Source organism: Macaca fascicularis, chromosome X, assembly GCF_037993035.2.
Source record: "Macaca fascicularis isolate 582-1 chromosome X, T2T-MFA8v1.1".
NCBI lineage: Eukaryota > Metazoa > Chordata > Mammalia > Primates > Cercopithecidae > Macaca > Macaca fascicularis.
Window position 1 is genome coordinate 54444855 of NC_088395.1, and position 25752 is coordinate 54470606.

General features: G+C 50.2%; 1 protein-coding gene across 1 annotated transcript in view; it reads right to left on the reverse strand.

The window, feature by feature from the left end:
• The window catches only part of FGD1 (FYVE, RhoGEF and PH domain containing 1), a 52364-nt gene that overhangs the window by 20819 nt on the left and 5793 nt on the right, over nt 1-25752 (reverse strand). Inside the window, exons 2-6 of the mRNA XM_005593676.4 lie at nt 5699-5872; nt 4966-5143; nt 4399-4840; nt 3203-3292; nt 1890-2038 (exon numbers count right to left, since the gene is read on the reverse strand). Coding sequence (XP_005593733.1) covers nt 1890-2038; nt 3203-3292; nt 4399-4840; nt 4966-5143; nt 5699-5872 — 1033 coding nt within the window. The remainder of the gene's footprint in view (nt 1-1889; nt 2039-3202; nt 3293-4398; nt 4841-4965; nt 5144-5698; nt 5873-25752) is intronic.

Here is a 25752-nt window from a genome sequence, read left to right on the forward strand (position 1 = left end):
GCCCCTCAGAATCTTCCCCCACAGGTCTCCAGATACCTTTCATCTCAGTCTTAGAAACCTACTTCTCAGCTAGTCTGCTCCTTCAGAAATACTGCTTACATTACAGGCCAATGAGGCCAAGAGGCTCGGCTTGACTTCAGACCACAGCCTGGGATGCCACCTGCCTCAATTCTGCCCTGCCCGAGTGCTGGTTGGAGTACCCACCCTGAGACCTTACTGCCAGGACCACTTCATATACTGATTATCAATTGTGTGCTGGGTGATGCTGGGGACACAGAAATGAGTCACACCCATTTGAGCCCTGAGAGGGTCACCATCTGGTAGGTAAGACAAAGAGACCAGGCCTGGTCTTACTCCTCATTGGTCAGTCTGGTGCAGGAGCAAAGCAAACCAGACCTGGTCCCAGCCCTCAGGGTTCACAGACTCGTGGGGAAATATAGGAACCAGGCTTCATGCTGGCCCTCTGTGGTCACAGTCTGGTGAGGGGGTCACACTTGACTCTGTAGGTGTGGAGAATCTGTAGGTATGGGGAATGCGGACATGATTTTAAGCAGGGAGAGACACGGTCTGACTGTTGTTTAGAAAGACCATTCTGGCAAATTGTGTGGACTCTAAAGGCTGGATTGGAAGAAGGCCTGGAGCCTGGGAGGCTGCCTGTAAACCTTGCCCTTCTACCTGAGGACTCAGCTTAGGCATCACCTTCTCACTGAATCCTTCTGTAATCTCCAAGCTAGGCTTGGTCCAGTTGTCTGGATTCCCACAGCCTCCCATTCTCTGCTCTATCATAGCACTGTAAAAATAAAAAAGGCTCACGTCCATTGAGCACTTATTGTATACACCTGGTACTGTTTTTTGTTTGTTTGTTTGTTTGCTTTTTGTTTTTTTTTTTTTGAGACGGAGTCTTGCTCTGTCACCCAGGCTGGAGTGCAGTGGCATGATCTCAGCTCACTGCAAGCTCCACCTCCCAGGTTCACACCATTCTCCTGCCTCAGCCTCCCCAGTAGCTGGGACTACAGGGGCCCACCACCACACCTGGCTAATTTTTTGTATTTTTAGTAGAGACTGGGTTTCACCGTGTTAGCCAGGATGGCCTCGATCTCCTGACCTCGTGATCCGCCCGCCTCGGCCTCCCAAAGTGCTGGGATTACGGGCGTGAGCCACCATGCCTGGCCTATACTGGTACTGTTCTAAGCTCTTTTATGTATTAAGTTATTTAATCCTTAAAACAACCCTACAAGGTAGGCCATTATTATTTTCCCCCATTTTATAGATGAGGAAACTGAGGCACAGCAACTTAAGAAACTTGCTCAAAGTTACCAATTGGCACAGCTGGAATTTGAACTCAGCCAATTTGGCTCCTAACCTAATACTCCTGCAGGCTATGCTATTCTGTTGTAATTTTCTGAGTTCTGGTCTGTGTTCCACATCAGACTGGGAGGTCCTGGAAGGCAGAGCTTGGGCCTGATTCTTTTTTCTTTTTCTTTTTTTTTTTTTTAAGAGTCTAGCTCTATCACCTAGGCTGGAGTGCAATGGTGCAATTTTGGGTCACCACACCTCTGCCTCCGGGTTCAAGTGATTCTCGTGCCTCAGCCTCCCGAGTAGCTGGGACTACAGGCACGTGCCATCAGGCCAGGGTAATTTTTAATATTTTTAGTAGAGACAGGGTTTTGCCATGTTGGCCAGGCTGTTCTCAAACTCCTGACCTCAGGTGATTCACCTGCCTCAGCTTCCCAAAGTGCTGGGATGGCCCCGTGCCCGGCTCTGATTCTTTTTTCAAAAGTCACTAAGAGGAAGAGCAAGTAGCAATGAAGTCTTGTGTACACCTCTGGGTCTGGGCTCGGCAGGCAGGTGGACAGGGGAGTGGGCAGTCTAGGTCTAGGGCCCCTCACCATTCCTCCATGCGCTTCTCTAGCTCAGGCAGCAGGAACTGCTGGTGGAAGCAATAGATGGAGCAGATGTTAGAGAAGATGCCGTGGACAACGTCGGCCGGGAAGGAACTGCGGTTCCGAGCTTCTTCCAGCAGCCGGGCACAGAACACCTGTGGGGCAGGGCAGAAGCACTCAGCCCAGCTGGGCCTGGGGCTTGGCTGGTGAAGGGGCAGCTTATGGGTGAGGGCAGTATTTGTGGGGAGGCTTGTGGAGCTTTGGAATCAGCATTGGTCTTGAGACTGAGGAGACAGGGAATGGGGTTAGGGTTATATATTGGGGAGATGGATTTCAGGTTATTCCAGCAGTCCCTGGCTTTGGCCCCCACATTTGTGCTTGATCCTGGCAGAGCAAGTATTCTGGCTGAGATCTAACTCAAGTGCGAGGGTGCCTTCTGAAGAAATGTTAGGCTGCCCAGGCACAGAAAGGGGTCCCTGCTGCCAAGAGTTAGGCTTTGGAACAATTAGAAGTCAGGATCAAGGTTAGGCTTAGAATTAGATTCGGGTCAGAGAGAAAGTTGGAATTAGATCCGTTTATTTAATGAATTTTTTTTTTTTTTTTTTTTGAGATGGAGTCTCGCTGTGTCTCCCAGGCTGGAGTGCAGTGGCGTGATCTCGGCTCACTGCAAGCTCCGCCTCCCGGGTTCACGCCATTCTCCCGCCTCAGCCTCCCAAGTAGCTGAGACTACAGGCGCCCGCCACCACGCCCGGCTAGTTTTTTGTATTTTTAGTAGAGACGGGGTTTCACCATGTTAGCCAGGATAGTCTCGATCTCCTGACCTCGTGATCCATCCGCCTCGGCCTCCCAAAGTGCTGGGATTACAGGCTTGAGCCACCGCGCCCGGCCTAATGAATATTTTTGAGTGTCTGTTGTGTGCGAGGCACTGTCACAGAGGGTAAGATAGAGCAGTGAACAAAGATAAAAATCTCTACTCTCAGGGATTCTAGTGGATTTGGGATCTGGAATAGGGCTAGGGTTAGAATGAAGTTCACAGCTAGGGATAAATTCAGGATCTGGGTCTGAGTCAGTACTAGTGTCAGGTCGCAGTCAGGGCTGGTATACCTGCCCAGCATTAGGAGTGAGGGTTGGTATCACGATCAAGCTTGGGGCATAATCAGAGTTGGCTTCATGGACAAGTTGACTTCAAGGTCAGAGAGGAGTCTTACCGCCTCTAAATTCTGGCCACAATGGTGGGATTGAACTCAGGCCCTATCACTTCCTCCTTGAAATGCACCTACAAGGTCCTGGGGCCCTGGTACCCGCAAGGGGTCACTCACCTGATCCAGGAGATGGAGCCTGGAAACGTAGGCCTTCTCAGTTTGCAGGAGCTCATTGGCAATGTGAAACACCTTTTGCTGCACAGTCAACTGGAAAGGAGAAACAGTAACCCCCGATCCATCATCCTCTATCCTAACCCTCATCCAAGCCCCCAGAATTCTTAAAACAGTTCCCATGCCACTCTAAGCCTAATACCACCCTAAGATAACCTTGACCCCCATCTCCAGATCTGTAAGTCCTTCAGCTTCATCCCTGACTCCCCAGTCTACCATAAGGCCTACCCCTCCATTCTGATGATATGCACTCCCTCACTCAACAACTCATTCACCTGCTCTCTCTATTCTGACTCAGCAGAGTGTAGTGGTTAAGCATTTTTGGGATGGTAAGTCAGACTTCCTGGGTTCAAATCCTAAGCTCTGCCATTCACTAGCTTGCATAACTTCTTTAACAGCTCTGTATTTAGGACGCCTCATCCATAAATACAGATAATAATAGGATCTATTTAACGTAGAGGCTGGCGAGAAACAAAAACAAAATAATAATAGGACCGAAGTCTATTGATAATGTATGAATAAAACACAGCAGACTACAGATTAAACGGCGTATAAATGTTAATTAATCATTTATTCACCTATTCAGTACACTATCAGCAAGGGCTTGCTGAGTACCTGGGGTGTGAGAAAAGCACAAAAGTATAAGAACGTATAAAACTCATTGCCTGTTGGCCCAGTTTCCTATTCGTTAGATATATTTGTTGACTACCTGCCATGCTGGCAGTCCCTGGCTTTGGCCCCCACACTTGAGCTTGGTCCTAGTAGAGCAAGTATTCTGGCTGAGATCTAACTCAAGTGCAAGGGTGCCTTCTGAAGAAATGTTAGGCTGCCCAGGCACAGAAAGGGGTCCCTGCTGCCAAGAGCCTTCATCTGCACAGCCTCAGGCCCCTGCAGGGCTCTAGCTCTTGCGCCCCTCCTCCAGCTGTGGAGAAGTCTCTATGGATGTAAGAGACTTTCCATTTTACAAATAAGGAAACTGAGGCTTATGGTAGGGGAGCGGAGGGGGAAAAGACTTGCCCAGTGTCACAGAGCTTGGAAACAAGGTCTTATTTCGAGAAATACTGAGCTAGGGGAAGAATCAAGCATAAAAGGCTCCCAGGTTCTCCACATGGTCCTGCCTCTCAGTGAACACAGGTCAGTACCTCCACAGACTCCTGTCTCTCCATCAGGGGCACTGGGATTTCTCTGTCCTTCTCTTCCTCCTCCTCCTCGTCGTCCTCCTCCTCCAGGTCACTGTCAACCTCTTGGGAGCCAGGCCGGTGGGGGTCGGCCAAGGCAACAGGCACACTAGCCAGGGCAGCGGGCCCAGGGCAGAGGCTGTGGCTGGGGGGCCCGTCATCACTGACGAAGCAGGTCTCCTCGCTGTTGGATGGCGAGCTGATGCTATCAATGCCGCTGTCCCGGTTGGGCACCTTCTCGCCGTCCCGGGGCCCAGGAGCCAGCAGGAACAGGCAGCGAGAGGCCTCGCCCTCTGGGAGCTGGGGCACTGGTTGCTGCGAGGGTGGCTGTGGCAACATGGCTGGCTCTGGGGGACCTGGGCTGGGGCCAGGGGCTGGCCTATCCGAGGCGACAATCACAGGCTCTCTGAGGTGGGTGGTGGACACACATGGAGGCAGGGTATGAGCTTGACTGAGAGGCCTCTCCTGACTATCCTTTCCTGTCCCAGGCTCCCCCTTTCCCCTAGAGGGTGCCCTAGGGACCAGACTCACCTTTCAAACTTCTCAATCAGTGAGGATACTGCTGCAGAACTGGGGCTGGCCTCTGCTCTGGGGGCCAGGCCTTTGGCCACTCGGGGGTCGGCAGGCAGTGGGCGTGATGGTGGAGGGGGGATGGGCTCCAGTGGGGGTGGCATCCGGGGCATCTGCAGGTAGCTGGGCTTTGGGGGCACTGGAGAGATGAATAGGGAAGAGAGAAGGGAGACATCAGTGAGCTGGATTTGAGCCTGGCTAACATGGTGAAATCCCATCTCTACTAAAAATACAAAAATTAGCTGGACGTGGTGGCACGTGCCTGTAGTCCCAGCTACTTGGGAGGCTGAGGCAGGAGAATTGCTTGAACTCAGGAGGCAGAGGTTGCAGTGAGCCAAGATCATGCCACTGCACTCCAGCCTGGATAACAGAGTGAGATTCTGTCTCAAAAAAAAAAAAAAAAAAAGCTGGATTTGGAGGTGGCTGGCTGTCATGGCCAGGCCACAACCCCCTCCACAAACCACAATCTGCACCTTTGCCTGAGGTAGACACAAAGGGGCTGAGATGAGATCACAGTATGCACACATTAGCCTCAGGCCACAGCCCTCTGTGCACTAGGTAGGTAGCACTGCCCCCGGAGCACGGTGCCTCCCCATCCTTCTAACAAAACCCTCTTCTCTGCCACTGGCTAACTTCTCCCTTCCTCTGACCCCTCCCCTGGGCCACTTCTCTGCTCTTTTCCGGGACCACTTACCCTGTGGCTTTGGGCCCGGTGCCCGCTTCAGTGGTGAAGGACGCTGGCTAGGGGTTTCGGTGGGGGGGCCTGGGTCTGAGCGAAGCCTCTGGGGACCTTCTGGATGAGGCTCTAGGCTCTGGCCAGGGTCAAGGGACAAACTTTTAACCAGGATCCGGTTTCCCTGGTGCAGCCCTGCAGGAAGAGAGAAAATGGGTGTGAAGTAACTGACTTTAACCCAAAGGGGAATGGGGTTAAAGTTAAGACTGGCATGTCTTAGCAGCTATCTGGGGTATTGGGTTTCTCTGAGCCCCTTTCCTGGCCACAGTGTTTTTCTGGGAAGCCCCTATCCTAGCCCTCAGATGGAGAGCCAGACCCAGGGCTGGGGCTGGCTGTTTTCATCAACAGATAAGAATTCTTTGTGACTAGTGCATTGATTCCATGTATGTCAGCAGGCAGTATTACTAGTGAGTTTAACCAGGCTGGGGGGTGGCTGTGAGCACCCTGAACTTTATATATGCATTTGCGGCCTTTGTTTATACAGCCACATAGGTATGCTGAGTATAAACCATTCTTCAACGTTTTTGTTAAGGTTCTGACAATATCTAGACTTTCTTGTTTACAATTTTGTGCAGCTAAGTATGCTTAAAAATGATGAAATTGTGTTTCATGAGCAAGTTTTGCTTCTTGAAATCCCAACTTCTGGCTGGGCACAGTGGCTCATGCCTGTAATCCCAGCACTTTGGGAAGCCAAGAAAGGAGGATTGCTTGAGCTCAGGAATTCGAGATGAGTTTGGGCAACAAAGTGAGACTCTGTCTCTACAAAAAATATAGAAGTTAGCTGGGCATGGTGGTGTGCACCTGTATTCCCAGCTACTTGGGAGGCTGAGGTGGGAGGATCGGTTGAGCCTGGGAGGTGGAAGTTCCAGGGAGCTGAGATCACCCCACCGCACTCCAGCCTGGGCAAAAGAGCAAGATGCCGTCTCAAGAAAAAAAAAAAAAAAAAAAGAAGAAGAAGAAAAATGAACACAAAATCCCAACTTCTCAGCAATCTGTATTACCCTCCTCAACTTCCACATCTACACAGACCCACATGCATCTTCCACCCCTGCCACACACACACGTGCAGCATCCAGAGGTCAGGTCACAGAAATAACTTTAAATCAAGCAGCCAGTTCGGAAAAAGGGGAGGCCTTTTTGTACTGTCCCTCTTCCCTCACTGTATGTCCCCTAAAGCCACCTCTATCTTTGGCTCTAGAGGAGATGATGGTCATGCTTAGGAGAGAGGATTTGGTCTGGGAGGCAGTGAGGGATCCCCCACCCCAAAGAAAGGAATGTGGGGCTCATGTGATCCTGGCTGGGCAGGGGGCTGTGGGAGTGCCTCAAATGATAGAGAGGTCAGGTGGGGCCAGAGAGGAGTGGGAAAGGCCTTGGATGCTAGGCTGACATCCATCCTGTAGCAGAAGGGAGCCACAAAAACCCCTTGCAGAGGGAGAGATGGAGGCAAACAGGTGTGAGGACAAGAGAGTAGTAGTCAAGAGCTCCCGGAGGTACCACCATCACATGGTGTAGGTTATGCTGTGCCACAGCCACATGGCCTCCCACTCAGCGCCACAGAGGGTCTGTTAGCCTATATCACACACAGTCTCATAAATGACTAGACACAAATGGGCCCACTCAGTCATAGAAACACTTGGTGTTATTTACACCATCTCACCCAACTGTAGGTGATCGCCCTCCTGAAAGCCTAGTTACACACAGTCACAAAGACCTGCGGTCACAACCTCACATACGATCACACAGCCTCGCGGTATCACACACACCTGCAAACATGGTCATGCAATCACAAAGACACACAGTCACACAATGGCAATTCTTTTTTTTTTTTTTTTTTTTTTGAGACGGAGTCTTGCTCTGTCGCCCAGGCTGGAGCGCAGTGACCAGATCTCGGCTCACTGCAAGCTCCGCCTCCCGGGTTCCCGCCATTCTCCTGCCTCAGCCTCCCGAGTAGCTGGGACTACAGGCGCCCGCCACCTCGCCCAGCTAGTTTTTTGTATTTTTTAGTAGAGACGGGGTTTCACCGTGTTAGCCAGGATGGTCTCGATCTCCTGACCTCGTGATCCACCCGTCTCGGCCTCCCAAAGTGCTGGGATTACAGGCTTGAGCCACCGCGCCCGGCCCACAATGGCAATTCTACCATCTCACACACAGCCTCATATAACTGCCCAGCCACATACAATCATATACCCAGCTAGACATTCTTCAAACATGGTCTCACTGAGTCACAAAGATGTACATTGTCATTTACACTGTGTCTCACAATTGCAGGGCCATGGAGTGTCATACACACCATAATGTCACACCTGCAAACATGGTTACACACAAACACTATAGGCACACAGAGTCAATTATACCATGTCAGACACAATCACATACAGTGGCAAAACAGCATAAAGTCACATGATACCACACACTCAGAATCACAAACTCACAATCAGACATGTGGCATACAGGTGGCCCTCCATATCCATTGGTTTTGCATCCTCGGCCTCTGCATGGAGGCTGATTGATCAAAAATGTTTGGGAAAAAAAACAAAAAATAGCAATACAACAATAAAAAGTATATAAATAAAACCCAATACAGTATAGCAACTATTTACATGGCATTTACATTGTATTAGATATTCTAAGTAATCTGGCGATGATTTAAAGTATACAGGAAGGGTCAGGTGCGGTGGCTCACACCTGTAATCCCAGCACTTTGGGAGGCCGAGGCGGGTGGTTCACAAGGTCAGGAGTTCAAGACCAGCCTGACCAACATGGCAAAACTCTGTCTCTACAAAAATACAAAAATTAGCTGGGCGTGGTGGTGGGTGCCTGTAATCCCAGCTACTCGGGAGGCTGAGGCAGGAGAATCGCTAGAACCAGGGAGGTGGAGGTTGCAGTGAGCCGAGATCACGCCACTGCACTCCAGCCTGGGTGATAGAGACTCCATCTCAAAAAAAAAAAAAAAAAGTATACAGGAAGATACACATAGTTTAGATGCAAATAACATGCCATTTTATATAAGGGACTTGAGTGTTGGTGACTTTGGTATCTTCAGGCCGTCCTGGAACCAATTCCCCATGGAGATCAAGGGACAAATGTCATTTACTATGTCATACTCATCTAACAAACACATCCACAGTGTCCCTGGGTCTTAGCCTTAGGCCCAGGAATATACACACCTGTGGGACACTTGCCACCTCCTAAACAGTCACTATGTCACATGCAAACTGTTGTGAAAACACACACACACACACACACACACACACACCTCTGCACCCTCCCCTTCCAGGGTCACACAGGCAGAAAGAGTCACAGGGGATTTTAGGTCTCCCAGTCCCGGAGGGAAGAAATAGCCCAACCCACAGGGTTCCAGCAGCTTCCCTAGGCCCCTGACCTCACCCCTGGCTACATCCCAGTCAGGTCCACCCCAGGGGACTCAGATCAGGGTCCTTTCCCAGCACTGAGGGAACAGGGTGCCCCAGGCCCCAGGCCGAGCGCCCCTCCCCAACTCTGTACCTTGCTTTGGGTGTCGTTCCTCACTTCCTTCCCCACCTAAGCTGGCAGGGCCTGGCCAGAATGGAGGAGGCGCTCCTCTCCGCTCAGCTGTGCCGCTTACCCTGCCCTGCTCAGCACATCCTGGCCTGGTCTTGCCCTGCCCTCCCCCTAGGCATGGGGGTGAGGAAGATGAATCACCTGGAGGGTGGCACAGGCGGAGACGTGGTTAGAGAGACACATGGCCAGAGCAAGGGAGAGAGATAGAGAGAAGCTGACAGGGCCAGAGATGCAGTGAGTAAAGCCAGGTACCCTGCCATGCAGAGACCCCTCCTCAGACATATACACATAGGTGCCAGGGTCCCTGGTGGCCCCTGTCTGCCTCCTTGGGCCTGGGGGAGCCCACTTATCTCCACACCTCAATGCAGGCAGGCCTCTCTGGGCAAGCCCTCCTACCCTATCTGTAGCAAAGCAGCAGGGCCTCTGGATAAGGCTGCTCTCCTCCTGCTCCAATGCTGGTCCTCGGGATGGAGTGACCATACATGCCACTCTCCATGGCCCTGCCCTAGCCCACCCACTGCTCCCTCCTCACCCATCTCACCTGAGAGCCCACAGAAAGGCCTGCCTCTCCATTCTCTCTGCCTCCTTGCAGGCAGCCCTGCAGGAAGAGGAGGCCAAATGAAATGCAAAGATTCCCTGGAGTCCCAGGTGAGAGGAACAGAGATTATCAGCCCAGTTTCTAGTAAGGAGATAGGGTCAGAGAGAGAGGCAGTGACTTGCCCAAGGTCGCAGAGCAAGTCAATGAATGGCACACTTTCTGGCAGACTGGTCATGGACTGGATTCCTTCTTATTAACCCCACTCTCCAAGGGGAAGCTGGAAAAGAGGGGAACCAGGAGGGGCAGGGTGGACCCAAGGGCTTCAGAAAGTCACAAACTGCAGTGTAGCTAGTAAGAGGGACACCCCTCAACCCTGTCCACAGGGAATTGAACAGGGGTCCAGTTTAGGAGCCTAGGCCTGACCAAGAACCAGGCTAGGTTTCACCGAGCGGGGGAAGGTTCAAGATCCCTCCCTCTTGTTTCAGAACTCCCTCTCCCTTGTCTCTCTGCCTACATTTCCCTGTCTGCTGTTTTCCCTCAGTGGCCTCCTTGGCTCCAAGTCTTGCTCCCTCCAGGTGGCTGAATGAACTTTCTTACAGTCCAGCTCAGATCATGCCACTTACCTGCACAAGAACCTTCTGTAACTCCCCACTGTCCATGGGAAAATAGAAACTTCTCAGCTAGGCCGGGCGCGGTGGCTCACGCCTTTATTCCAATACTTTGGGAGGCTGAGGTGGGTGGATCACCTGAGGTTGGGAGTTTGAGACCAGCCTGACCAACATGGAGAAACCCGATCTCTACTAAAAATACAAAATTAGCTGGGCATGGTGGCGCATGCCTGTAATACCAGCTACTCGGGAGGCTGAGGCAGGAGAATCGCTTGAACCTGGGAGGCAGAGATTGCGGTGAGCTAAGATTGTACCATTGCACTCCAGCCTGGGCAACAAGAGTGAAACTCTGCCTCAAAAAAAAAAAAAAAAGAAAAAGAAACTTCTCAGCTAGCCCTCAGTGGCCCCTCATGACCATGCTGAACTCTATGGCTTTCCTTGGCTGAGTTTGGTCTCCAGAATATTTTTGAACCTAGCAGACCCTGTGCTTGGGGATGAGAAAATCCCATCCCTGCCCTTGGGGAGCTCCCAGGGTAGGCCCCCCTCCTCCTTCCTAGAAACCACAGCCCTTCCCACTGCCCCATCCTGTCCCTACCCAGCAAGGTCCTGGATTCATTTTCTCCAGCCCTTTTTTTTTTTCTTTTTTGGATACAGGGTATCTCTCTGTTGCTTAGGGTTAAGCACGGTAGTGTGATCAGGTCACTGTAACCTCAAATTCCTGGGCTCAAGTGATCCTCCCATCTCAGCAGCCCAAGTAGCTGGGACTCCAGGTACTCACCACCATGCCTGGCTATTTTTTTTTTTTTTTTTTTTGGTAGAGATAGGGACCTTCTTTGTTGCCCAGGCTGGTCTCAAACTCCTAGCTTCAAGAGATCCTCTTGCCTCTGCCTCCAAAAGTGCTGAGATTACAGGCATGAGCCAGTATGTGCCCGATTCCTGCCTATTTTTCTTGTGGTTGATAATCCACAACATTATCACACCTACACCCACACCTCCACACCTGACAAGATCCTCCACCAGCACTGCCCCTTCCATAAATGGATTTACAATTCCCCAGTGCCCAGTAGAGCAGAGATCACCAAAAAGCCCCCCTCACACACATTTGGTCACACCACCAAATCTTTTTTATTTTTTACTTTTGAGGTGAGGTCTTACTATGTTGCCCAGGCTGGTCTTGAATTCCTGGGCTCGAGCAATCCTCCTGTCTCAGCCTCCCAAGTAGCTGGGACTACAGGTGTGTACCACCACACCCAGCGACCACCAAATCTGGTAATACTTTGTGGAAATGTATCCAGCCACACACCAACTGGGCACATCCCTCAAAGACCCAGAGAGAGAACCACAGAGCTACTTGTGTCTGTGCACCGTGCTTGGCACAACTGCACACACACAACCACCACTGCCACTTGGACATCTCTTGTCACCTACGGAAAGCATACTCTAGGTACCCCAGGAGTGCCATTGCACTGTGCCAGCTCTGCTATGGGGATGGGGGTGGGGTGTGCACCCTTCCTGCCCCACTCTCAAACCCCTGCCCCCCAGGCATTCATCAGGCCAGAAGGGCAATCTTGACTCTTACCCTCAGGGAGTTCCCAATCTCAAAGACAAAAGACTCTAACTCAGGAAAGGTAAGGAGGGTCAGCCTGTGGGGACTGGGGAAGCTCAGGGGAGGGGAACCGATAGGGTGGCCAAACTACAGGACACTCACTCAGTTAATTTTTTTGTTTTGTTTTGAGACGGAGTTTCGCTCTTGTTACCCAGGCTGGAGTGCAATGGCGCGATCTCGGCTCACTGTAACCTCCGACTCCGGGGTTCAAGCGATTCTCCTGCCTCAGCTTCCCCAATAGCTGGGATTACAGATGCCTGCCACCACACCCAGTTAATTTTTGTATTTTTGTAGAGATGGGGTTTCACCATGTTGGCCAGGCTGGTCTCGATCTCCTGACCTCAGGTGATCCACCTGCCTCAGCCTACCAAGGTGCTGTAATTATAGGTGTAAGCCACCACACCTGCTCACTCAGTTAAATTTGAATTTCAGATAAACAAGGAATGTTTTAGTATAATATGTCTCATGAATACTTATACTAAAAATTTCTCAAGCTATACTTAAAAAATGACTTGTTGGGGTGGGCGTGGTGGCTCATGCCCGTAATCCCAGCACTTTAGGAGGCCGAGGCGGGTAGATCACGAGGTCAGAAGTTCAAGACCAGCCTGGCCAACATGGCGAAACCCCGTCTCTACTAAAAATACAAAAATTAGCTGGACGTGGTGGCAGGCGCCTGTAATCCCAGCTACTCGGGAGGCTGAGGCAGGAGAATGGCTTGAACCCGGGAGGCGGAGGCTGCAGTGAGCCGAGATCATGCCACTGCACTCCAGCCTGGGCAACAGAGTGACACCCTGTCTAAAAACAAAAAAAAAATGACTTATTGTATATCTGAAATTCAAATCTAATTGTATTAAATAGTTTTTGAAGGCTAATTCTGGCAACCCTAGTCAGGGAAAGCTTCCAAATGAATGTGGCAGAGCCAGGCCTTCAAGACAGCACCTGGTAGCCAGAGTTCCCCCAGACTCTTGTCCACTTAAGCCTCAAGCAGGCTAGGGACTCTACCCAATTTTTTCTGCAATGGGCATCTGAATGCTCATGACAGTGCCGTTATTTCAGGGATGGCCTTGAATCTGGTCTTTTTTTTTTTTAAGTCACTAATTTAAAAAGCCATGATACTTGACTATTCCCAACAAGGGTGGTGTCATCATGATCACTGACTGGACTGCATGGATTGAACTGCTGCAGCACTTGTATTAGGAACAGCTGGCTTAGGACTTGCACAGACCTCAGTTTAGATTCCAACACTACCTTTTACTAGCTGTGTGGCCCTGGGCAAGTCTCCCCATCTACCTGAGCCTCAGTTTCTTTATCTGGAAAAAAGGACTATAATAGCAGTTCCTTGGTTTGGGGGAGCCTATGGGACAACGAAGGGAAAGAGCACAGTGACCCACCCTGCCACACACACACAGAGCGATATGGGTTAAACTTGAAAACCAACAGAATCACACATCACAAAGCCACAAAACTACACACATAGATACATAAGCCCACGGGCTGTAGGCTGCAACCCAACGTAAAACTGTGGATACACTGAGAAACACAAGCAAACTCAGCCAGAGAGACACAGAACCCAGCTCTGCTCACCAGGACAGCTCTGCAGATCAGGGCAGGACTCCTATGAGAGGTGGTAGGGCAGTGAAGACGATGGTGCCCTGTCCTCCCCATTCAAATTCAATTCAAAATACAAACCAGAAAAAAAATTGTAAAATAAGTGTCAAGAAGTGTAGCTGAGGTTTGAATTTTCCCATGACAACTTATTGTTGTTGAAATAGGAAAATCCTTCCAAAAATTGTTTCTGGTTGCTGCATGCCCCCGCGTGGCAGGTGTCCTGAGCACATGCTTCTGGGTTTACTGGCAGATAAAGTCCAGCATCTAGCTAAGTTTGAGGACAAGGGCTCCTTTTGCCCATTCCCACTGGAACTGGACCCTGCATCTCCCTCAGCCCTTCCTGGGAATTTCAGCTGCCAACTTTCCCCCTCCTTAGCTAATAGCAACCCCTCTTGCTTCTCCCAGCTACTGTAGCCTTGGCTTACTCTCAAGACAGCTATTAGGGCCCCTGACTGGACCCTGGTCATTAACTCCCTGGTGTCCTGGGGCAAGTGGTTTCAAAGCTCTGGGCCCCAATTTCCCCATTTGGGGCCCAGAGCTATGAAAGATCGCTCTGCAGAGATGCTAAAATGGGGAGAAATGTGTTCTGCTTGTTGTGAACAATCGGCGACGAGATCCTAGGGTAAGCAGAAGCCGGCCCCTAGCACACAGGCCTCCTGAGAGCCCAGGCAAACTTCTCCCTACAGCCCTCAAATCTCTTCCTTTCCTGGCTGAGAGGTAGGCTCCAGGGACAGCTGGAATTCCTGGGGGTGGGGTGGGGAAAGGGAACAGAGGGAGTGGAGAACAGCAGAAAGGAAAGTGCCTTTTGGGAAGCCAATTCTGTGGGGCGAAGGGGCATCTCTCTGCTTGACAAAAAAAAAAAAAACAAGAAAACAGCCATAACTGCCCCACCTCTTCCCAACTGCCCCTTGAATGTGAGCTGCAGGCCAGCTGCCCCACTCCACCTTCAAGGCCAGACTGCACCCAGACCTTGCCTGACCTAGCAGATGTTGTCTCTGAAAGTTCAAACTCAAAGCTCGGTCAAGTGTGAAATGTGCAGAAGGAGCTGTTTACAGGAACCCTGTAGGTAGCTCAGGGGTTCCTTCTCTGAAGTCCACTGTTCTTCTGAACATAAGGACTCTGCAGAAAAATGGAGGCACTTTCTATAGCGTGAAGACACTTTCAAGAAGTGGGGGCCATTCTGGCAAGTCAGGAGCTTCCTAACTCTTTCGAGTTTCCTAAAGAGCATTCTATCCTTCAAAATCGAGACACTTTCTGTGAAATGGAGGTCTCTTTAATAAACAGAAGGCCCTTCTGTAAAGGGAGGAAGTTTTTCCAAAAACAGGAGCCTTCTTCAAAGTGGAGGGACATTCTGTAAAGTGACAAGAGTTCTCTAAAGGCCCTTTTGTAAAATGGATGGCCTGTTTGTAACCGAAGAATTCTTAAGGATCATGACAAAACAGAAGACTGTTAAATAGGGGAACTCCTTTTTGTAAAGTGGGGCCCCTTCTTTAAAGAGAAAGATGTTTGTGTAAAGTGCGGACCCTAGTATAAACTGAGGAACTTTCTGTAGAGTGGGACAGTCTAAGGCCATAGGGAATGGTGGGGACTGGGTTAAAATGGAAAGCACATGCCTAACCTGAAGTAGAAACAGCAGCTTCTCCCCTCCACGCAGGTGTCACCTTGCAGTAATGCGGCCCTGTATTGTCAGGTCTTCCAATATTTCAAGGGAATTCAGAAATCCAGATTTTTCTTCTTCTTCTTCTTCTTTTCTTTTTTTTTTAGACAGAGTCTCACTCTGTCACCCAGGTTGGAGTACAGTGGCGTGATCTCGGCTCAGTGCTACCTCTGTCTCCTGGGTTCAAGCGATTCTCCAGCCTCAGCCTCCCGAGTAGTTGGGATTACAGGTGCACGCCACTACATCTGCCTGATTTTTGTATTTTTAGTAGAGATGGGGTTTCACCACATTGGCTAGGCTGGTCTTGAACTCCTGACCTCGGGTGATTCACCTACCTTGGCCTCCCAAAGTGCTGGGATTACAGGCATGAGCCACTGTGGCCGGCCGGGAAATCCAGGTTTTTCATGTGAAATCCCTTAATTTTAAAAACTGTGGGCAGGCCAAATGAAACTTGTGAGTCAAATTTAACTTGTGGGCCATCACGTTGCACTGTCTGAGTTAGCTGATCCTGAAGGCTCATTCTACCCCTGCTGTTTATGCCTTGCCCTATCTCCCATGCTCTTGCCCTTGAGTAGAAGCCTTGCAGGTCCCATCTCCCATTCCCTGGAAGGGCCCAGTCTCCTCTGCGTCTGAGCAGGCTCAGGGAGCTGGCCCATGCATTACTTGTCAGAAGTTCCCCGAATTGGAATCTGCCTTTTGTTCTGTCTGACCCGGTTTACCTTCTGCCCTGTGCAGGATGCCTAAAGAAGAGAGAGCAGGAGATTGTAAGAACATGCAGAAATCTCTGGAACTCAAGCTGTTCACTTTTTAGCAGAGGATATAAGATATGAGGATTCAACTGCTGAACACCTACTCTGGGCCAGGTGGTGTGTTGATGCTCTCGTATGGCATCCTCCTAATGATCCGGTGAGCTATTACCCATTTTACAGATGAGGAAACTGATGCACAGAGAGGCAAAATAATTTGCCTGAGGACAGCTAAAAGTGGTTGAGCTGGGACCAGATCCCAAGTGTGTCTGTGTCCAGAGTCACAGAGCACATCTTCAGTGACTGCTGAGTTGGGAAAGAAATCACATTTGGAGCGGGGAGAAGAGAAGACTTCCTAAAGGAGGTGGTTTTTAGTTGCACCATCCAGGCTGGGGTGTGTTTTTTTAGGTATAGATGGACTGAGAATGGTTCTGCAGACAAGGGAAGAAGAGTGGGCAAAAGTGTGGATACTGGGTGGGGAGGTAGGAGTGAAGCATATATTTGGAGCCCGTAATGTCCTGGGTTTGCAAGAAGGCTCCACACCAGGAAGAAGGATTAGGAAAGGCCAAAAGATAAAAGCAAGCAGACACCCCCTTCCCTACACCACAACCACCACCATACACCTATAGGGGGCATGCAGAGACAGACGCAGGCACGGGAACAGACACAGGTATAGAAACAGACAGACACGTCCACAAGATCTAAGGAGACCCACATGCAGAAACATCTAGAAACTCCCATATGCTTAGTGCCAAGGTGACGTACAACCAGGCACAGAGGAGCACGTAACACATACAGACCCAGAGACACACATGGATCTATATACAAACACACAGATGGCCATACAGAAACAAGAACATTAAGACACACACACAAAATAGATCCACGGGGACAAAGAAGGCCAGGCACATGCACGCGCGCGCGCACACACACACACACACACACACACACACACACAGAAACCAAGCAGCCACATGAGAGCATAAGCAGCCCATCCCTCTTCCAGTTGCTTGATTACTGTGAGGGCCCAGCCACCTCCTCCCTGCTTCTCTAGACTAGAGGCCAGAGGATAGGGGGCGGTAGCTCCACCCCCCACTCCTCCCCCCGGCCCCTCGCCCCGGGAGGAGCTGGGGACTTCAGAGGACAGGAAGGGAAGGGAGTGGAGCTGCAGCTGGGAGCACTGGGAGCAGTAATTACCCGATGCTGGGGCTGCCACGCTGGCTGAGATTCCCCTTCCCGTGAGGCAAAGCCGCTAGGGGGATGGTCCCTCTGACCCTTGCCTCAACCCCAGGGACCCCAACACCCACCCATCTCCCTTCCCATTCACCAGAGGCCTGACCAAATCTGAGAGTTGGAGACACAGACGGATCATGAGGGGAAAAGACAGATGATAAGAGAAAGACACTGGGACAAACACAAGGAGGGAGAGGACAGGAAAACCACAGAGACCCAGAGATGGACATAGAGGGAGATGGACAAAAGGGACAAGTCAGAAGAGAGACAAAAGACAGAAAGGTCCACACAGGGCATGGCAGTCAGCGAGGGATACAGGCCCAGGCAGAGGGGCAGGGACAAAAAGGGCAGGCCAGGGCCATCTGTTGAACGTGGTGACAATGTGCCATGCCAAGGGCTGTGGGATGGATCTGTGGCATTGAATCCTTACAACAACCCTAGAAGGTGGGAATGACAACCCCATTTTCCAGTTGAGAAAACCGAGGCTCAGAGGGGTGAGGTGACTTGCCCAAGGTCACATGACACTTCAGAAAGTGGCAGACCTGGGTGTGGGGGGCTCTCTCTGCTGCCGGCCCCCGCCAGAGACAGGGAGGCCCAAACAGAGATCCCTGAGGGAATTCTCCAGACAGAGAAGCAGTCAGCGAGCCTGGGAGATGCTCCCTAAGAGATGCGGTGAAAGCGACCCCAGCCTTCCCTGCCCCTCCCGCACCCGTGCGGTGTCTACACCTGGAATGCATTAGGTAGGGGGGCCCCGGCCTAGGGGAGCAGGGAAGGAGCCGGAGGGGAAGCAGGGAAGGCAAAGGCGAAGGCAAAGGCAGTGGTGTGGGCGGTGGCGGCCCAGGCCTAGCAGGCCCCCGGCGGGCCGGAAGGGCTTCTATGCCAGCTGCAGCTCCCAGAGGCCAGCCCTACCAGTCCCGCCTTTCCCGCTTTCCACAGGCGTCTTCCCTCCGCGATTTAACCCTTTCCCTGCAGGGGCCATGGGGAAGCGCCAAGGAGGGCTCTTCCCTCTTAGTCTCAGCTACATAATTGTGCCCCTCACCCACCTGCCCTTACTCTGGGACCCAGATAGGCATGTCTGATGCCAACTGGGTGCTGTCACCTAGATGTCCTGTCTTCAGGCTCCTCAGCCTCAGCACATTGTGAACGACACTCCTACCCCAGCCCTGGTCTGCTTCTCCTCCTGCCTTCCCCATCGCAGGAAGGACAACTCCATCCGCCCAGCTGCCCAAGTCCTAGGCTTCTCCCTCTTCCTCAACCCACATGTCCAGCCACGCCCCGAGTCCTTTAGATGCACTGTCCTCAGTTGCTCTAAAATCCCTATGCTTCATTCCCCATCCAGCCCCCTAACTGGTTTCCCTCCCATCTTCCGGGCCTCTACGAGGCATTCTCTACACCACTGCCAGCTTTTGGAAAACACAGTCCCCTGCAATCCCTTCAGCCTTGTGAAGGGCTCCCTTTGCCTTCGGGGGTGAAACTCCTGAGCACTGGGACAAGGAAGGCCTAGCTCAGGAACATTTCCCCGCCCCACGCCCCACGCTCCAGCCACAATGGCCGTTTGTCTGTTCCTCGAAAGTGCTCTCTTCCGCCTAAGGCTTTGGCACGTGTTGTTCCCATGACCCGAACTGCTAGTCTGCTTCTCCCTACCTCTGGACTCCTATTTATCCTTCAGGTCTCAACTCAAATTTATCTTCTTTGCCCTGTCCGCCCACTCCCCCCATCCTCATGTGTTCTTGCAGCATCTGCACTTGGAATTGCTTGTAGTGTGTCTTTCCTGCTAGATATCAGCTCCACCAGGACAGGGATAGTGACTGTCTTGTTGCCTACCTGGCACCTAGCACAGGGCCTAGCACATAGTAGGCACTCAACAGGTACATGTTAAAGAAAGAAATGCCCCCCTTGCTCCCCTCGTTCACTTTCCCTTCCCCTGTCACCTGTTTGCTCACCAAGTATTATTTACTGATACCACAATGACCAGGTCTGGGATATTACAAATAGGGAAACTAAGACCCTGAGAGGGGAAGGGAGGCCTGGAGGAACGGTGAACCAATAGCAGAGCCAGGAGTGCTGAGGCTCCCTCGGCTACTGCCCTGCAGCCTTGTCTCCGGAGCTGTGTGTGCTTTCAGACACTGTTTGGAGGTGTCACACCTTCCAGGTCCAAGGAACTGGGCACCAGAGCCCAGAGAGGCTGGACTCATTGCTCCAAAGATGTTTGCTCTCTCCAGATGAGGGAACTGAACTCTGTGGTGCTAGCCAATGGCAGACTGCATTTCCTGCCCTCATTCCAGACAGGTCCTAGCCCCACCCAGCCAGCGTCTGGCCAGCTCCACATCTGCCTAAGGCATTTAGCTAACTGGCCCCCAGAAGGCCATGGCTTGGGTTTGTCTGGGGCATTGTTAGCTGCCACTCCACTCTCCCTTGAGGAAGCAGGCAGCCTCACCTGGGCCCTCCCCCAGGGACAGAGGGGCCTGAAACGGCCAAGAGCGCAGTGCCAACCATCTGCAATTTGGAAGCTTCTATTCTTTTAGTCTTGTCTGGAGAAGTCCTTTTCCCAGTTACCCAGAGTCTTTACATTTTGTTGTGTTTGTTTGGAAGGCCCTAGTGGACTAGGAACCAAATCTGGTTATTTCCCCAGACTCTCCCTTGGAATCTCAAACTACTGCTCTCCAAAACTCGCCAGCAGACCCCACTACCTCCTCCTGTCCCAAGCCCTCTCTTCTCCTTTCCATAAGCAAACCCCCTCACTGCCCTCTCAGGATGCCCACAACAGAGAGAACACCGAGGGAAACCACACAAATTTACTTTACCCATGTTTGATTTGCTTTTCAGAAGTATTCCTCCCTCAATACTTTGCAATAGCCAGCTACCCTGGGTACATGAAATGGGTCTCAGTTTCATGCAAATATGCTTATTATTTTTTGAGACAGAGTCTCACTTTGTCACCCAGTCTGGAGTGCAGTGGCACAATCATACTCCACTGCAGCCTCAAACTCCTGGGCACAAGTGATCCTTCCACCTCAGCCTCTCGAGTAGCTGTGACTACAGGCATACACCACCATGCCCTGCTAATTTAAAAACATTTTTTGTAGAGATGGGGTCTCACTATGTAGCTCAGGCTGGTCATGAACTCCTGCCCTCAAGCAATCCTGCCCCATTGGCTTCCGAAAGTGGTGGGATTACAGGTGTGAGGCACCATGCCTGGCCTCAAATACGCTTTTTTTTTTTTTTTTTTTTTTTTTGAGACGGAGTCCCGCTCTGTCGCCAGGCTGGAGTGCAGTGGCAAGATCTCGGCTCACTGCAACCTCCGCCTCCCAGGTTCAAGCAATTCTCCTGCCTCAGTCTCCTGAGTAGCTGGGACTACAGGTGTGTGCCACCACGCCCAGCTAATTTTTGTATTTTTAGTAGAGACGGGGTTTCACCATGTTGCCAGGATGGTCCCAATCTCTTGACCTCATGATCCACCCACCTCGGCCTTCCAAAGTGCTGGGATTACATGCGTGAGCCATCGTGCCCGGCAAGTTTTTATTTTATTTTATATTTTATTTTTTGTGAGACAGAGTCTCGGTCTGTCACCCAGGCTGGAGTGCAGTGGCACAATCTTGACTCACTGCAACCTCTGCCTCCTGGGTTCAAGCAATTCTCCTGCCTCAGCCTCCTGAGTAGCTGGGATTACAGGCGTGTGCCACCATACCTGGATGATTTTTTTTTTTTTCTTTGAGACGGAGTCTCACTCTGTCGCCAGGCTGGAGTGCAGTGGCATGATCTCGGCTCACGGCAACCTCCGCATCCCAGGTTAAAGTGAGTCTCCTGCCTCAGCCTCCCGAGTAGCTGGGACTACAGGCATGTGCCACCACACCCAGCCAATTTTTGTATTTTTAGTAGAAACAGGGTTTCACTATGTTGGCCAGGATGGTCTCAACCTCTTGATCTTGTGATCCACCCACCTCGGCCTCCTAAAGTGCTGGGATTACAGGCGTGAGCCACCACGCCTGGCTGATTTCTGTATTTTTAGTAGAGAAAACATTATGCCATGTTGGCCAGGCTGGTTTCAAACTCCTGGCCTCAAGTGATCCACCCGCCTCAGCCTCCCAAAGTGCTAGGATTACTGGCGTGAGTCACCGTGCCTGGTCGATTTTATTTTTTAAGACACAGTCTTGGCCGGGCACAGTGGCTCATGCCTGTAATCCCAGCACTTTGGGAGGCCAAGGTGGGTGGATCACAAGGTCAGGAGTTCAAGACCAGCCTGGCCAACATGGTGAAACCCTGTCTCTACTAAAAATACAAAAATTAGCTGGGCATGGTGGCTTGTGCCTGTAATCACAGCTACTGGGGAGGCTGACGCAGGAGAATTGCTTGAACGGGGACCCGGGAGGTGGAGGTTGCAGTGAGATGAGACTGCCACTGCACTCCAGCCTGAGCGACAGAGCAAGACTCTGTCTCAAAAACAACACAACACAAAACAAAACAAAGAAAACAACAACAACAAAAAACACAGTCTTGCTCTGTCACCCAGGCTGGAGTGCAGTCGTGTGATCTCGGCTCACTGCAACCTCTGCCTCCCGGGGTCAAGTGATTCTCGTGCCTCAGCCTCCCGAGTAGCTGAGATTACAGGTGTGAGCCACCGTGCCCAGCCCTCAAATATGCTTTAAAAACGGCTGGGTCTCAGCTTCATGAAAATATACTTTAAAAACTGCTTTCCCCCGAAAAAAGGCATTTCTATGGCAAAGTTCCAGCAGGTACTGAATAATTCATCTGAGTGTCACCCTGCCAACCTTACTGTCTGTCTTCAAGGATGGGACTGGCTCCCAGATCTATACATGGTATGCGTTGGTGGTGAAAACTCCCAAACATCACTGGCCCAGGCCTCTTTCCTGAGCTTTCCAATCTTACATCCAAACGTCTGCTTGCGAGATGACACAAACAAATGGGAAAACATTCCATGCTCATGGACTGGAAAAATCAATATCGCTCAAATGGCCATACTGCCCAAAGCAATTTACAGATTCAATGCTATTCCTATCAAACTACCAATGACATTCTTCACATAATTTTAAAAAACTATTTAAAAATTAATATAGAAACAAGTGTCCAAATAGCCAAGGCAATCCGAAATAAAGAGAACAAAGCCAGTTGGGCATGGTGGCTCAAGCTTGTAATCCCAGCACTTTGGGGGGCCGAGGCGGGCGGATTACCTGAGGTCAGGAGTTCGAGACCAGTCTGGCCAACATGGAGAGACCACGTCTCTACTAAAAATACAAAAATTAGCCAGGCATGGTGGTGGGCACCTGTAATCCCAGCTACTCAGGAGGCTGAGGCAGGAGAATCACTTGAGTCCCGGAGGCAGAGGTTGCAGTGAGCTGAGATCATGCCACTGCACTCCAGCCTAGGTGACAGTGACACTCCATCTAAAAACAAAAACAAAACAAAAAACCCACGGTGGCTCACACCTGTAATCCCCAGCACTTTGCGAGGCCGAGGCAGGCAGATCACGAGGTCAGGAGTTCAAGACCAGCCTGGCCAACGTGGCGAAATCCTGTCTCTACTAAAAATACAAAAATTAGCTGGGCGTGGTGGTGTGTGCCTGTAATCCCAGCTACTTGGGAGGCTGAGGCAGGAGAATTGCTTGAACTGGGACCAGGGAGGAGGAGGTTGCAGTGAGCTGAGATCATGCCACTGCACTTCAGCCTGGGTTATGGGGTGAGACTCAGCCTCAAAAAGAAAAAAAAAAAAAAAAAAAAGGCCGGGCGCGGTGGCTCACGCCTGTAATCCCAGCACTTTGGGAGGCCAAGGCAGGTGGATCACGAGGTCAGGAGATTGAGACCACCCTGGCTAACACGGTGAAACCCCATTTCTACTAAAAATACAAAAAATTAGCTGGGCGTGGTGGTGGGCACCTGTAGTCCCAGCTACTCCGGAGGCTGAGGCAGGAGAATGGCGTGAACCCAGGAGGCGGAGCTTGTAGTGAGCTGAGATCGCGCCACTGCACTCCTGCCTGGGCGACAGAGCGAGAGTCTGTCTCAACAGCAACAACAAAACAACAACAACAACAACAACAACAACAAAAAACAAAACCAGAGGCATCACACTACCGACTTTATATTTACAGGGCTACAGTAACCAAAACAGCATGGTACTGGACAAAAACAGATACACAGACCAACAGAACAGAATAGAGAGCCCAGAAATAAGGCCACACACCTACAACCATCTAACCTTTGACAGAATTGACAAAAGCAGCAATGGGGAAAGGACTCCCTGGTCAATAAATGGTGCTGGGATAACTGGCTAGCCACATGCAGAAGACTGAAACTAGATCTCTTTCTTACACCATATACTAAAATCAACTCAAGATGGATTAAAGACTTAAATGTAAAACCTAAAACTATAAAAACCCTGGAAGACAACCTAGGAAATACCATTTTGGATATAGGACCTGGCAAATATTTCATAACGAAGGCACTAAAAGCAATTGCAACAAAAACAAAAATTGACAAATGGGACCTGATTAAATGAAAGAGCTTCTGCACAGCAAAAGAAGCTATCAACAGAGTAAACAACCTACAGAAATGGGAGAAAATATTTGCAAACTATGCATCTGACAAAGGTCCAATATCCAGAATCTGTAAGGAACTTAAATCAACAAGCAATAAACAAACAACCCCATTAAAAAGTGGGCAAAGGACATGAACAGATACATTTCAAAAGAACACATACATGTGGCCAATAAGCATATGAAAAAAATGTTCAACATCGGCCGGGCGTGGTGGCTCACACCTATAATCCTAGCACTTTGGGAGGCCGAGGCAGTTGGATCACCTGAGGTCAGGAGTTCTGGACCAGCCTAGCCAACATGGCGAAACCCCGTCTCTACTAAAAATACAAAAATTAGCTGGGTGTGGTGCCAAGCACCTGTAATCTTGCTACTTGGGAGGCTGAGGTGGGAGAATTGCTTCAACCTGGGAGGCGGAGGTTGAAGTGAGCTGAGACAGAGCCACTGCACTCCAGCCTGGGTGACAGAGAAAAAAAAAGAAAAGAAAAAATGCTCAACATCACTAATCATTAGAGAAATGCAAATCAAAACTGCAATGAGATACCATTTCACACCAGTCGGAATGGCTATTACTAAAAAGTCAAAAAATAACACGCCAGGTTGCAGAGAAAAGGAAATGCTTATACACTGCTGGTGGGAATGTAAATTAGTTCAGTCATTATGGAAAGCAGTTTGGTGATTTCTCAAATAACTCAAGCAGAATTACCATTCAACTCAGTAATCTCACTATTGAGTATATACTCAAAGGAGTATAAATTGTTCTACCATAAAGACACATGCATATGTATGTTCATCACAGTGCTATTCACAATAGCAAAGACATGGAATTAACCCAAATGCCCATCAATAGTGGACTGGATAAAGAAAATGTGTTATGTATACACCATGGAATACTATGCAGCCATAAAAAAGAATGAGATCATGTCCTTTGTAGGAACACAGATGGAGTTAGAGGCCATTATCCTTAGCAAACTAAGGCAGGAACAGAAAACCAAATACCGCATGTTCTCACTTATAAATGGGAGCTAAACATTGAGTACATATGGACACAAAGAAACAAAAAGCAGACACTGGGGCCTATTTGAGGGTGGAGGGAGGGAGGAGGGTAAGGACTGAAAAACTACCTATCAGGTACTATGCTTATTACCTGGGTGGTGAAATAATCTGTATACCAAATCCCCCTGACATGCAGTTTACCCATATAACAAACTTGCACATGTACCCCTGAACCTAAAATAAAAGTTTAAAAAAGGCCGGGCGCGGTGGCTCAAGCCTGTAATCCCAGCACTTTGGGAGGCCGAGACGGGTGGATCACGAGGTAGGGAGATCGAGACCATCCTGGCTAACACACTGAAACCCCGTCTCTACTAAAAAATACAAAAAACTAGCCGGGCGAGGTGGCGGGCGCCTGTAGTCCCAGCTACTTAGGAGGCTGAGGCAGGAGAATGGCGTAAACCCGGGAGGCGGAGCTTGCAGTGAGCTGAGATCGCGCCACTGCACTCCAGCCTGGGCGACAGAGCGAGACTCCGTCTCAAAAAAAAAAAAAAAAAAAAAAAAAAGTTTAAAAAAAGATTATGGTAAATCCATACAATGGCATATTATTACGCAGTCATTAAAATGTTCAAAAAAAGTTCATGAAGAGTTTTTAATGATGTTGGAAAAATACATTAAATGAAAAAGCATGATATAAAATTGAACATATAATATGATTTCAATTATGTAAAATACACACCAATATGTAGAAAAAGATCTAGCAGAAAACAGACCACAATATTAAAAGTGATCATCCTGGGTAGTAAAAAACAAAAATGAACCAAACCCACAAACGCCTGCTGGCCATCTTCACCTGCATGTACCCGCAGGCGTTTCGAATTCAACTTGTCTCAAACACAATTTACTATCTTCCCTCAAACCTCCTCCCTCTCTTGTATA